General features: G+C 36.5%; 1 protein-coding gene across 1 annotated transcript in view; it reads right to left on the bottom strand.

Annotated features, from left to right (window-relative positions):
• Window positions 1-14,108, bottom strand: part of LOC126781206 (nephrin) — a 440,964-nt gene that overhangs the window by 337,883 nt on the left and 88,973 nt on the right. Inside the window, exon 2 of the mRNA XM_050506069.1 lies at window positions 9,206-9,346. Within this exon, the coding sequence (XP_050362026.1) occupies window positions 9,206-9,284 (79 nt within the window). The 5' untranslated portion in view covers window positions 9,285-9,346. The remainder of the gene's footprint in view (window positions 1-9,205; window positions 9,347-14,108) is intronic.

Raw genomic sequence — 14,108 nt, 5'->3', positions numbered from 1 at the left:
CCTATCATGTTTCTCTCTAGTAAAAATAGTATAATAAATGAAACTAGTTGCCCAAGTGAGGAAGAAAAGGCATTATCTAGACGATCAAGATTGTCTGCGTGTTAATGTCATGCTGCGAGGCAATGCGTGTTATAAGGCGATCACGCCTTAGGTAGCGTTCTCACAGTCCAAGGATACGTTTAAAGATGTATTCTTTAAAAACTCATATTCATATTTCACTCGTGAAATGTTGAAAATCAACTTATACTGATAAGTTATTTTCATGAGTGCGTCATTTATTGTTATATATTATAATTATCATAATCCATGTCATATGATTTTCTGATATATTTATGATCGGTTTCTACGAGAAATTTTGAGGTTGTTCATACATTATAATTTGTGGTAGGTCTTTGTGCAACGGTTACCGCTCAATGATGACCACTTACCACTAGGTGGCCCATCTGCCCATCCGCCTACCTGTATTATAAATAATAATAATTGACTACTAATTAATTAATAAATGAGCCATAACGCTGGCCACAAAAGCTTACAACCATTTTCTCTGAATAGACCTTTTACTGAACAGATTAATCGATAGCCAATGAAATAAGGAAGTGTATTAAGGACAGTGAGCAATTAAATGCGTATTAGCGCTTTATAGAGCATTAAATGGTCCTTAATTAAACGTAACTCACGTTTTCCAAGCGGGCAGTTTGAATCGGATGCACACAAAACGATTCTTCTTTATTTAAGCGTTACTTGCTTTGAATTTACCGTCGGGACGTGCTCACCGAGACTGCGACTGCGGATAGTTTCTAACTTAGTAATCAGCTCTTTGTGGTGTTTTCTGTTAAACAGCTGATACGAACTTTGCGTGTTTGAGTATTTGATCGATTTGATTGTGTTTTGGTTTAAAATTTTAAATCGAAAATTCAGACACAGGGGAATGTTCCAAAGTACACATGGAATTGGTTTTATAAATTTTAAATTAAGAGCAAGTTATAGCTTGTACGAATATTGAATTGATGAGTATTTTTATGTTTTTGTCCAGTTGATATTATAATTTTGCGTAGGAATACTTTTTAAACACTATCAATTTATATATAAGTTAGTGATTATCCATCAGCAGGAAATAAGCAATCATCACATATTCTATGGCCAAACCGCAATACTTAATGTTATTGTGTTCCGGTTGGAAAAGAGGGCCAATGTAACGACAGGCAAAAGGATATAACATCTTAGTTCGCATTGTTGCAAGGAATAGTCAATATTTCTCACACCACCAATTTCTATATTATAAATAAAATAACAAACCTATCAACGTTATAAGAATAATTGACAAAAAATTTCAGTCATAAAACCCTGTATTTGCCAATTACAGTTCTTGAGACGTGTCGGGGACACGACATACAACTGAATTGAGCCGCTAGTTTCTTATCATCACATCATTAAATCATGTCAATTCTATAAAGGTCATTGACTTACTAGATATATAGATTGCAGAGAGCTACCATTTAAAATCAGATGACAGTAAAGGCATTTACATCCTGACAATGTAACAGAAGAAGGCTTTTTCAAATTGTACGATTTAAATACGATTGCCCATATTATAAAAGCGTACCATTTGAAATCGAGCTATGTAAAAAGCCCTGAGATTCTGACAATATTAAAATTACTTTCAATCACGCCATTTAGGCATTACTCTTGTTATACATGCTTATAACCGACTTAAAAAGTTGTGCTAAGTGATATTTGGAATTAAAATTGCTCATTCATATTAATTTATGATCAACGATAGCGTGATAAAGATATGTATGTTAGATTTTTTTCAGTTTTATTAGTATTTGTTTTGTGAATCATCGCGGATAGTTCATGAACAAAGACTCACTTAAATATGTTTTATTTGTAAAATTAATTAACAGTTATAATAACTGATGAAATAGGTTAAATAAAATATATAATGCTATAAATAAATTGTATTATATGATTTATTATTCTTATCAAAAAAATATGACTGAATTATTTAGTATTGTTTAACATTATGAACTTTATACTTATTACGGCAACATAATTGTTTTTAGTTATGCAATATCTCAAAAAATATACAGCATATAAACTGTTGCCATAATCCAGCGCAGGCAAGCAGCACTGCTTTCATATGCTTAGTTTATATTTATAATTCTTAAATTTGACTCCAAACCGGAATAAGAGAGAAAGCTGTACACTTACACGTTTCTACTTTTATTATAATATTCAAGATTTATTCACAATAAATAACTTATAAATAATAAAAATAATTATTTGATTACTTACTCCATACGAGCAAGAAATTAAATTGAAAATAAAGCTTCGAGATTGAGCAAGCATAGACAAAGTTTGAATAAGTTCACAAAAAAGGTTAGTTTTAAATAAAAATCCAGGGCCTTGTGAGACAAATAACGAGACAGTCAATATTAGTACGAAATAAAATTATGATTAAAGAAAATTCTGATTGTTTTTAAAACTGATCCCTCTTAATAAGCGCTTAAGCATTGTCGACTTCAAGAGTTTATTTTATTAGAAAATTTATTATAATTGGCTCAATTATTTCCTTAAAAACAAGTTTGTTTCACAGGATTTTCTGTACGTTATGGTTGGGATATAGTTATCTGACTTAAACAATAATGCTACTAACGGTTGGGAATGCAGATTGTACCGAAAAGAACCGGCAAGAAAAGCCGTAGTTAGGCTTTTGTCAAATAAAATATACTTGCAATATTTTTATTGATAAAGCCTAACTACGGTTATTAACTATGGTATTTGTTAGTCCTGTATACTAATTCCCAGTTTTTTTTTATCATTTATATAAGATTGCACTGAATAATAAGCCGTGGAGTACCGGCTTAGAATAGTACTCCCCCAATCTCATCCCGTGGGTGTCGTAAGAGGCGACTGAGGGACGGGGAAAAGGGGGGATGGGCAGCAGCGTCCCCCCTCCCATAAACATCTTACCCCCTACTGCGCTCGCCAACACGCCTGCCCAGCGCGGCGAGTATGGGCAAACCCCTCCCTAAATGGCAGATGCGCCCAAAAAAAGGCCCCCAGTTACCGGCAAGCCCGCTAGGCCCGACCAAGGTAGCGGTCGCGGTATCGGCAGGGCAGGGGGTGCTAAGAATCACCGGTTCACGGCAGGCTACCGTATAAAGCGACTGAAAATGGCAACGTATAACGGACGCTCGATGAGGCTGGACCATCACCTCGCCGAATTAGAAGTAGAGTTAAGTCATATAAACTGGCATATACTGGGGTTATCTGAAGTCCGAAGACAGGGGGAGGACACGATAACTCTAGAGTCCGGTAACTTACTCTACTTCCGCGAAGGTGATAACCTCTCCCAGGGTGGTGTCGGTTTTCTAGTCAAAAAGGATCTCATTAGCAGCATTGTGGAAATCAGTAGTGTGTCGAACCGGGTAGCGTACCTTGTCCTAAAACTTTCCGACAGGTACTCCCTGAAGGTTGTACAGGTATATGCGCCAACTTCGACATACTCTGATGATGTGGTCGAAGCGATGTACGAGGACATCGCAAAGGCCCTCAACGACACCTCGAGGGCCCACTACAATGTTGTTATGGGAGACTTTAATGCTAAAGTGGGAGTACAAGATAGCGGTGAATCAAAAGTCGGACCTTACGGCTTGGGCTGCAGAAATCACAGGGAGCAAATGCTGGTAAACTTTCTCGAAGTGCAGGGGCTTTTTTTGATGAATTCTTTCTTTCAAAAGAAGCCTCAGAGGAGGTGGACCTGGCGAAGCCCCGATAACGTGACAAGGAACGAGATAGACTTTATCATTTCGAATAAAAGGCACATATTCAGAGATGTTTCAGTGATCAACAGGTTTAATACCGGAAGTGATCACCGCTTGGTTCGAGGCACTCTAAATATCAACTTAAAAGCCGAAAGATCGAGAATGATGAGGTCTACTCTCCGACCTACCATGCTCCAAGCTGCTCAAGGCTCCGAAAAGTTCCAAATGGAACTTCAAAATCAATTCTCCGCGTTGGAAACCATAAGCAGCATTGATGAGAGAACCGACACGCTGGTCAAAATACTGCAAAACACATCCCGCAAGTGTTTTCCGCCACAGAGAAGAGACAACGCACCAAAACTCTCTGCTGAGACACTCGAGCTCATGAAAAAACGACGAGAACTACCATCGTTTTTGTCAGATAAGGCCTTAAATCGAACAATAAAAACGCTGACGCGACGCGATCTCCGACGCTCCAATACCCGTGCCATCAAGGCTGCGATTGAGCAAAATCGGGGATCGAAAGTGTTCGCTCGCAAGTTTGGGAGGCCGCGTCTGACAAAACTTAAAACTGAAAATGGTGGGGTCGTTACCTCTAGGCCTGAGATTATCGGAGAAGTAGAGAGGTTTTATGGGCAGTTGTTCTCTTCAAGATCGGATAAACCCGTGGGAATCAGTATTGATGACCAGCGCGCCCCTCTTATGCGCCATTACTCCGAGGAGCTCCCGGTCGTTGACCAAGGAGAGATTAGGGCGGCTCTAGAACAGCTTAAAAACAACAAAGCTCCGGGAGATGACGGAATCACAACAGAGTTGCTTAAGGCAGGCGGGACCCCGGTCCTGAAAGAGCTAGCAAGCCTCTTTAATTCCGTCATCCAACATGGCAAGACCCCGGAAACGTGGAGCGGGAGTGAGGTGGTACTGTTTTTCAAGAAAGGTGATAAAACCCTCTTGAAAAACTACAGACCAATCTCCCTCCTGAGTCACGTGTATAAGCTGTTCTCCAGAGTCGTCACGAACCGTCTCGCCAGACGACTTGACGAGTTCCAGCCCCCAGAGCAAGCCGGCTTTCGATCAGGCTACAGCACCGTGGACCACATCCATACTGTTCGGCAGATTGTGCAGAAGACCGAAGAGTACAATCAGCCGCTGTGTATGGCATTTGTGGACTACGAGAAAGCCTTCGACTCCATCGAAACCTGGGCAGTGCTCGACTCATTGCAGAGATGTCATATCGATTGGAGATATATCGAGGTACTGAGATGTCTGTACAACGCCGCTACAATGACTGTCCACATCCAGGACTGTAAGACGAAGGCGATCCAACTGCGCAGAGGGGTGAGACAGGGGGATGTAATATCCCCGAAACTGTTCACCAACGCGTTGGAAGACGTTTTCAAAACGCTGGATTGGACTAGGTATGGAGTCAATGTAAATGGCGAGTACATCTCACACCTTCGATTTGCCGACGATATCGTCATCATAGCAGAGTCGCTGGAACAACTCACCGAAATGCTGCGTAGCCTAGGCGAGTCTTCCCGGTGTGTCGGTCTCGGTATGAACTTGGACAAGACCAAGGTCATGTTCAATAGGCATGTCGTGCCGGGACCGATATACGTCGAGGGGAAACCTCTCGAAGTTGTTAGTGAATATACCTACCTAGGACAGATAATACAAGTCGGTAGGAACAACTTCGAGAAGGAAGCCGATCGAAGAATTCGCTTGGGATGGGCAGCATTTGGCAACCTTCGTCAAGTCCTCAAGTCGTCTATACCGCAATGTTTGAAGACGAAAGTCTTCAACCAATGCGTCTTACCTGCCATGACATACGGTGCCGAAACGTGGACACTAACTGCGGGACTAGTCCACAAATTCAAAGTCGCTCAGCGTGCTATGGAGCGAGCTATGCTCGGAGTATCTTTGAAGGATAAGATCAGAAATGAGATTATCCGGAAAAGAACCGGAGTCACTGACATAGCTTGCAAAATTAGCAGGCTGAAGTGGCAGTGGGCTGGTCACGTATGTCGTAGGACCGATGGCCGTTGGAGCAGACGAGTCCTAGAGTGGAGAACGCGAATCGGCAAGCGCAGCGTAGGGCGCCCTCCAGCCAGGTGGACCGACGACCTTAAGAAGGTGGCGGACACCAACTGGATGCGGAAGGCGGAGGACAGGGAGCTTTGGCGCACCTTGGGAGAGGCCTATGTTCAGCAGTGGACAACGATTATCTGTTGATTGATTGATTGATTGAATAATAAGCATTATTTCTTAATATTTTCTAATATGAGTTTTAATACAAACACTAAAACACAAATACATACATAAAATTAAGCTAACTGTGATATAGTAATTGATCATCAATAAGCACAAAGTGGATAAAATGAATAATGAAAAATTAAACAGTAACAAATTACATACCGATACATGTTATTTAAGATTAACCATTAATTACACTAGCTCACTTACCTTTTAAATCAGAGCAGGATATAGTATTGCTATTTGCGAAACGATATACAATATTTTTATATATATTAGGTATCTCATGTTTTTTGATTTCGTTAAACTTATTTTATCTATTTCTTAAATCAAATTTAATTTGAAGCTCATTAATTATTAACAAGATGAAAACAACGCTGTTCTTAAGTGGAACAAAAAACAACAATTTAATATCTTCTAATTTTCTTAGACAGCTGAGCCGCCACACAATTTTTTTGAAGTAACATCAAGTATTTATTATGGCGTATTTCTAAATGAGCGTAATAAATTCGAAGGTAGCTTTATAAAATTAATGAACGATATTGAAAATTTGCGAAAAATATGCGATAAAATTTGTAAAACTTTTTAGTACGACGCGACGGTCGTAAAACGATCGAGCGACTGCCGCAACGCATTTAGGAGTAATAAAAGCAGACATTCACAATCGTAATTCAAGTTAGAATTTTTTTTAACCCATAAACCACTCGGGTGCCATCTGTTTTGTATATCTGAAGCTTCGAGTCGTTACTGCGAAGTTAATGTCTTCGTGTAATCATAAACTCGTTTAAATTGGGTTAAATTATGCAAAGAGTAATATTATTCTTTACTGCATCGTTTTAATTTATTATAACATCACGCAGACCACCTGGTGCTTTTAAGAAAGACCTAATGCTACTTAAAGTGCAAGTAAAGTTAGTCAAGTTAGTTATTTATTGAAAAAAATAACTTATATTGTATTTATATTTTGTTATTGTACGTATGTACGTATTTTGGACAAAAATATAATATTTAATGATTTATATTACACAGTATGGTCTACAATACAAAAATACTTAAAAAAACAAATTTTCATAAAACTTAAAGCTTGACCTACACTAGAGACTTGGAGACTATGATCCCATAGCAAAAATCGCTTTGTTCGCTACAACATGCTCTATGCTCGCAAAAGTGTACCCACACCACTTGTAGGTATTATACAACGAGCGGGCTTTGATCGCTCGCACGGAATCTCTCCGCCGCCTTTTTATGGCTTTTAACCACTTTTAACCTGGAACGGTCAACTCACAACTTTGTACGTCGGTCTATTTGGTCACTCGGATTGGTAATTACTGGAAATTTAAATAGTAGCAGCAAATACTGTGTCGAGTGTTACACATTTTTTTTGTACTGCAAATTAATTACTTTCATGATATATACTAATAATATAAATGCGAAAATAGCTCCGCCTATCGGCCTGTCTGTCTATCTGTTAAGCTTCCAAGGGGAAATTACTGAACTGATTTTACCAAAATTAGATATGAAGCAAGCTTTATGTTGCATTTTTAAACACAAAAAGATTTACATAAAAAATATTACTGAAATCCACATGACCCCGCAACTATAAATAATTCTCTACGCCATTATCATTGTAATTATCCACAATAGTCAATACTAGCTTATTAGCGGCAAATATTAGCTTACTAATCGACACCAAACCGGGATATTTAAGTACACAAGCCGTGTTGCACGTCCCTATCAACAATTGCTGGCGTGTTGCCAGGCGTTCACATTAAGCCGCATGGTGGCCTGACAAGGACCTGTATTAATAAGCCTCGTAACACTAAATTAACCCACTGATGCACCCGATACCACGCCACGTAATATCGCCACCGAACTATGTGCAGTATATTGATATTGTATTGCACTAAGCTATAACTTACATTGTGAACTTGTAGATAGATACATATATACCAAAGCATTCGCTATCAAGATTTTTCATTTGAAAAGTAAGTTTTCAGAAACTGCATTTCAGTTGAAACGTAATTATGATCAAATAAATTGAAATGATACGAAATTCAAACGAATGAATTAAAATACTAATATAAAAGTTCAATTTATACATAATATCTTACAAATAGACTTCTTGGAAGTAAACTAGGAAGAGTAAGCCAGACCCGCAGCTCGGATAAATTTGCCTGTCCCAAGTAATGAGATTTGGAAGTAACTCCAGAGCTGAGCCATAATTTTGGAACGGGTTCGAAGTTTTGAAACGTCACGTGAAATTGAACCAGCTCATGCTGGAAATGATATCATCTGTGATAACTTAGAAAACTTAGCTCAAATAAGATATATTTTAAGTGAACAACTAGAAGAACGAGAAAATAACTAAGCACTTTTATAACTTTTCTTATGAGGTGCTTTACAGCTCTCAAAATAATAAGGGCTAAAAAGCAATATTGTAACTATATATTTTTAACAAATTATATTTCCTCGATATAATTAAATCTTTGACTTAATACTAACTAGCAAATTGAACCTTCAGTCTTAGTAAACGCAAGCTAAATCAATTTATAAGCGCATCAACAGAACATGGTACTTGGCATGTTTAACGACACTATAAATATTAATTAATGCAGCTTAGTACTAAGAGGCTCGTAAGACATAATATTACAAACATTGTGACTCTTATTAGTAAAGATATAAGGATGAAATTTGTACATATCAACAATTGTATATACATTTATCTGTTAAGGTGTAGTAATTTAGATGCCTTCCGCGCATCAATTGATCCCAAGTGGCATTGCGAACGCCTTCAATATTAGGATTGTTGATTAACATTCCCGTTTACCTTTGCTAAAGGAGAACTCGTTAATGATTGAATATATTAATTAATTGATCTGATTCTTTAGTATTATTTTAAAACGTTGAAATTCATCTATTCCTCTTTTTAATTTAAACATAATTGTCGTTTTTCAAGAAACTGTTACCAGTTATGAAAAATATTTATGCACAAATAACTAAAATTTATTTATTTAATAATAATATAATATTAGGGCAATATTATTGTGACTAGAACCATCGCACTGGTTGAAATTTACTCATCTTCATAACCTTTTGAATGTGAGTATAAGATTAATTCCCCTGCTTTCGTTACAGATATTTGATGTTTGCGTGATATGAAACTTAATAGTAATAAATACACTTACCAAGTTTATCTTGCAGCACGGTCTTGGTGTGGCAGTGGACGAGGCAGAGGAGAAGGAATAGCGCAACGTGAGCCGCCATTCTGCCAGAGCTGATCACGTGCACGCCACCGCGCGCTGAAGCCACCGCATGTTGTGCGGTTACTGTAACGGATTAAAAACATTAACAATGGTAATAAAAACAAGGAATCTAAAAGAGAGATAGCCACATCGTCCAGAACACGTGAATCTTACAGTTCATTGCGTGCTCGGCGATGAAGGTAAACATCGTGAGAAAACCTGCTTGTGTCGAATGAAGTTCTGCCATATGTTCATCCAAAACTTTCTCCTCAAGAAAAGATGAGGCTCAAATCAGACAGTTTACTTTTTTACGTTTTCGGTATGAAAAACTTATGCAAGTATTTCAATGATATGGTTTGCAAGATCAAGTTAAGTTTTTTCCATAGATATTTTACTCGACCCTCACAAATCGGATTGAGATAGACCCTTCCTGGGAACAATCCAATAACCCATAAAAAATCACGCGTGACGGCAGACCCGTCGTCCAGGGCATCATGCCCTTCTGATGAATTTTAGTTCTGTGTAGGTAAAATATGTACTGTTATAGAAGTAACCTAACGCTGAGTTAATTAATAACGAAAAGCTACCTAATATCTTTTTTAGTAGATTATTGATTAATCATTCTGAATTACAAAGGTATTAGAGAATTTAAAAGAACTAAGTTTCCTGCTTGGCACCAGATGAGACGACAATAATTTACTTCAACTTGATAGTTCTCCAAAATCTTTATCTTCCACATAATTTAATATCTAGCGAGAAAAGCCTTGCCAAGTCGTCTCCCGTACTAAATTTCAAAAAGGAATTAACCTGGTCGGCTTGGCCGTCCCGGGGACTGTCGCACGACAGATTTTATTACAGCCATGAATAAATTCCGCCACTGGGAGTTCGCCTCTCACCTCGTAAATTATAACGATGGTTTAAACCATCAGCCCGATTTACTGCGACGGTTCAACATGTGCCATTATAAACATATGCGATACACAACCGGCAATGGATATCGTGTGAAATGAAATGAACGGAATTTAGTTGAACTAATATTCTTTACATCAGCTTGCATCATACGATAAGGTATATTTAGTTCACTCCGTCCGTATAACGCTTCAGAACATTTTATCTTGCTTTCTATAAACAGTATCTCAAATATATATGTCCAGCAAATTTATGTTTAGTTCGATGTTTATGAGTACTTTCCTAAAGATTATCACACGTTTTTATGTATAAAGCAGTGTAAAAACAAATTATTTATTTACCTCCAACATAATAGTACTATTGTATATAATTTCATATCTAATTAAAGTTACTTCAAAGTCAAAATCATTATTAGGTACAGAAGCTAGGTTTTGACTAGTGGTAGAGCTTTGTGCAAGCTCGTCTGGGTGGGTATCATCCTTTCATCAGATATTCTACTTGTATACTTGTATTGTTGCGTTCTGGTTTGAAGGGTGAGTGAACCAATGTAATTACAGGCACAAAGGACATAACATCTTAGTTCTCAAGGTTGGTGGCGCATTGGCGATGTAAGCGATGGCTAACATTTCTTTCAATGCCAATGTATTTTGTATATGTATTTGTATTCTGTATGTCTATTAAGGGCGTTGGTGACTACTTACTATCAGGTGACCTATATACTTGTCCACCTGCCATGGCAATAAAAAAAGCATAGAATGTTAAAAATCAGCCACCTGTTCGGAACTTTATGTTTCTCAGATCTTTCATCAGTAAATATCGAAATTTTACATTGGTTGGATTTGTTTTCAAGGATGAGTGAGCCAGTTTAAATACAGGCACAGAAGACAAAACATTGACAACAGAGTTTTGATGGCTTCGTGTATATGCAAACGCAAGAGCACTTTATATTCCCTCATCATATGAGTTATCCCAAATACTTTTTATTGGTCCAGCCCATGTCTTGAATACTAGATGTATCGTAGATACATAAAAACAATACACTAATAATATAAACTGATTAGAAACAGTGCTTTGTTAAATATTGTACGCGCTACTCTCGTAATATTTCATAATAATACGAAAACAGATTTCCTGAAGTTCCAAGATCTACATATATCAAATTACAACGATTCAAGCTACTATTCCTGAATAAATACACCGTAGCCCTTCCAGCGGTCGTAAATAAATCAGCTGAAGGAGGTCGGGTGCGGTTATGAGCCAATTTTTTTGTCTCCCGCACATTCGCAATTTAATTCACAGGTGCTCCACGCCGCCGTTTGATTCATGCCTCAATTTATTTGTAATTTATTTTGTTGTTAAGGTCAGGGCGTACGTGAGTAACTTTTATTACTTTTTGAAATTACTTGAACGACATTGTAATATTTAATTTTTGAATATCTTTTATTTATAGAAATTGCCAAACCCTGTCTGACTAATCATCACCAAATTATTTAAACTGTAAGTCGCAATATTGTACTTCGTTTCGAAATGTAGAACTACTAATTATAAATGAAGCGATTTTCCGCTATTGCTTATTAAATTTTTCATAACTCGAGCAAATATTAAGCACATGACCAGTTTTACATGTTTGCCACTGAAAATACGTTGACAGAAAAATCTAATAATTTTTTTAACGAGACTTGCGATTGCGAATTGCGACCCAGCATATCAAGATCTTCAGCCTTATTAACCAGCCACTGTACCAACAAATTCATATAAAGATGATGAAATATGTACTGAAAAAATCTTTGTTAAACATAAAAAATTATATTATATATTTAAAAGATGCGGAATCAATTTCCTACTACACATACACGTACATTTATAAACGAATTGCAAACGTAAATTGAATTGGAAACTAAATATATCAGCTTATTTATTATAACCTCTCATTTTATAGAACATTCTTTGAAAACAAATAGGTTTTCAATAGCAGAAACTGTTTATTCCAAAGCCTTCGTCCGTCTGTTTATTTAAAGCACAAATGCAATTTCCCTTTATCCATTCCTTGAGTCTTCATTATACTAAGATGAAGATGTTCTTTATAAAATAGAACTATTAAAAAGTTATTTACAGTGATCTTTTGATTTAAAAACCGAATGAGTTTTGCAGTATTACCTTGGATACTCGGCATCCTCTCCTCTTAAGAATAGTACTTGGTGATAGGCACCACCGACTTATCACATATTCTAGTTTCAAACAGCAATATTCTTGTGTATCCAGTGTAACTACAGTCATAATATCTTGGTTCCCAAAGGCGGTGGCGCATTGTCAGGTGACTTATTTTCACGTCTGCTAAATTATTTAAAAGAAGCATTTTCTATTAAAATAAAACTAGCAAGTATGATATAGCGTTGTAGATAGTCTATAAATACTAGAACAGACCCAGTGTTGGTAGTAGTTTACGGAACAAATGACGCAGAAAACGCATAGACCGCTGTAACCATTTGAAGCTAAAGTGACGGCCGGCGTCGGTGCTCAGTTCGGACTTCACAGTAAAACTGTATTGTTGATGACTCTCATAATATACAGCAAGTGTTTAATATTTTTACTGTTTTTGTTAGCATTTCTCTTCATAACGTAATTAAATGATTATTTTACACTAATTATAAAATAAGTATTTTTTGATTAGCGAATAAAAAAATCGCTCGCTCATTTCACTATTAATTTACAAGTATTATGTTTTTGAATTTATTGTAAATATTATCTTAAAATATAACAGAGATACGTACACAAACTCTTTATTTAACAAATCATATCTAATAAAATCAAAAATTGATGAAGAAACGATTAATAATTTGATTAAGTATTATGAATCATTTTATACATACTTCGCAGATTTTAAACATAAATTGCCTACAATTTAATCACTTTACGTTGTACGTGCATAATTAATTAAAAGTAAAAATCTGTTATCTTTTGTAAAGACAATGAAAATGAGAATCAAACACGCTTTAACTGGTGGTAGGGCTTTGTGCAAGCTCGTCTGGGTAGTAACCACCCACTCATCAGATATTCTACCGCAAAACAGCAATACTTGATATTGTTGTGTTCCGGTTTGAAGGGTGAGTGAGCCAGTGTAATTACAGGCACAAGGGACATAAAATCTTAGTTCCCAAGGTTGGTGGCGCATTGGCTATAAGCGATGGTTGACATTTCTTACAATGCCAATGTCTAAGGGCGTTTGGTGACCACTTACCATCAGGTGGCCCATATGCTCGTCCACCTTCCTATTCTATAAAAAAAAAAAACGCTATGATCTATCCAGAGTAGAGGTGATGAAACCTTATGAAAGCACTCCTTGATGAATGTTTAATAAATGGCCGAAACGAACATTTATATAGTATAAACGTCAGAATTAAAGATAAACGTGTAAAACGTAAATATAAAAAGTTGTAAATATATAAAGTTTAACTTGGCAAAGTAAATATATGCTTTCAGGTATAATATTGTATAAGACATTCGCAAGTGTTGCTAACATAAAAAATAGAAATTATTATTTGAAAATTTATTATATAGTTAATAACAATATTCATTCCATCGGTATTGTTTGTGTAAAAGGTCGTATGTGAAAATCGTATACTTTATAGAAGAGCTTTTAAATTAAATGTTTTCTTATTTTTGTCATATCTTTATGTTTGTTTTGCAATGTATTTATTTTATGGTTACTAACAAAAAACGTAAACATAAAAAGTCAGTTACATACTTTTTGCAGTTTTATATATAAACTTAATTTTATACACGAACTTTTGCTTTAGTCGTTATTTATTAAAGCAATGGTAACATTAAAATGGGGATAATCCTGTGTTCGGCTGTCATGTAACACGGGATATTAGTGATAAAAATATCTAAATAGTTATTTAGCTAAAAAAACCGGCAAGCTTCCAATTATTAAAAT

The sequence above is a fragment of the Nymphalis io genome, chromosome 3 (assembly GCF_905147045.1).
Source record: "Nymphalis io chromosome 3, ilAglIoxx1.1, whole genome shotgun sequence".
Classification (NCBI taxonomy): Eukaryota; Metazoa; Arthropoda; class Insecta; order Lepidoptera; family Nymphalidae; genus Nymphalis; species Nymphalis io.
The sequence above is the reverse complement of the archived record's forward strand: the minus strand, read 5'-3'. Positions and strand labels throughout refer to the sequence as shown.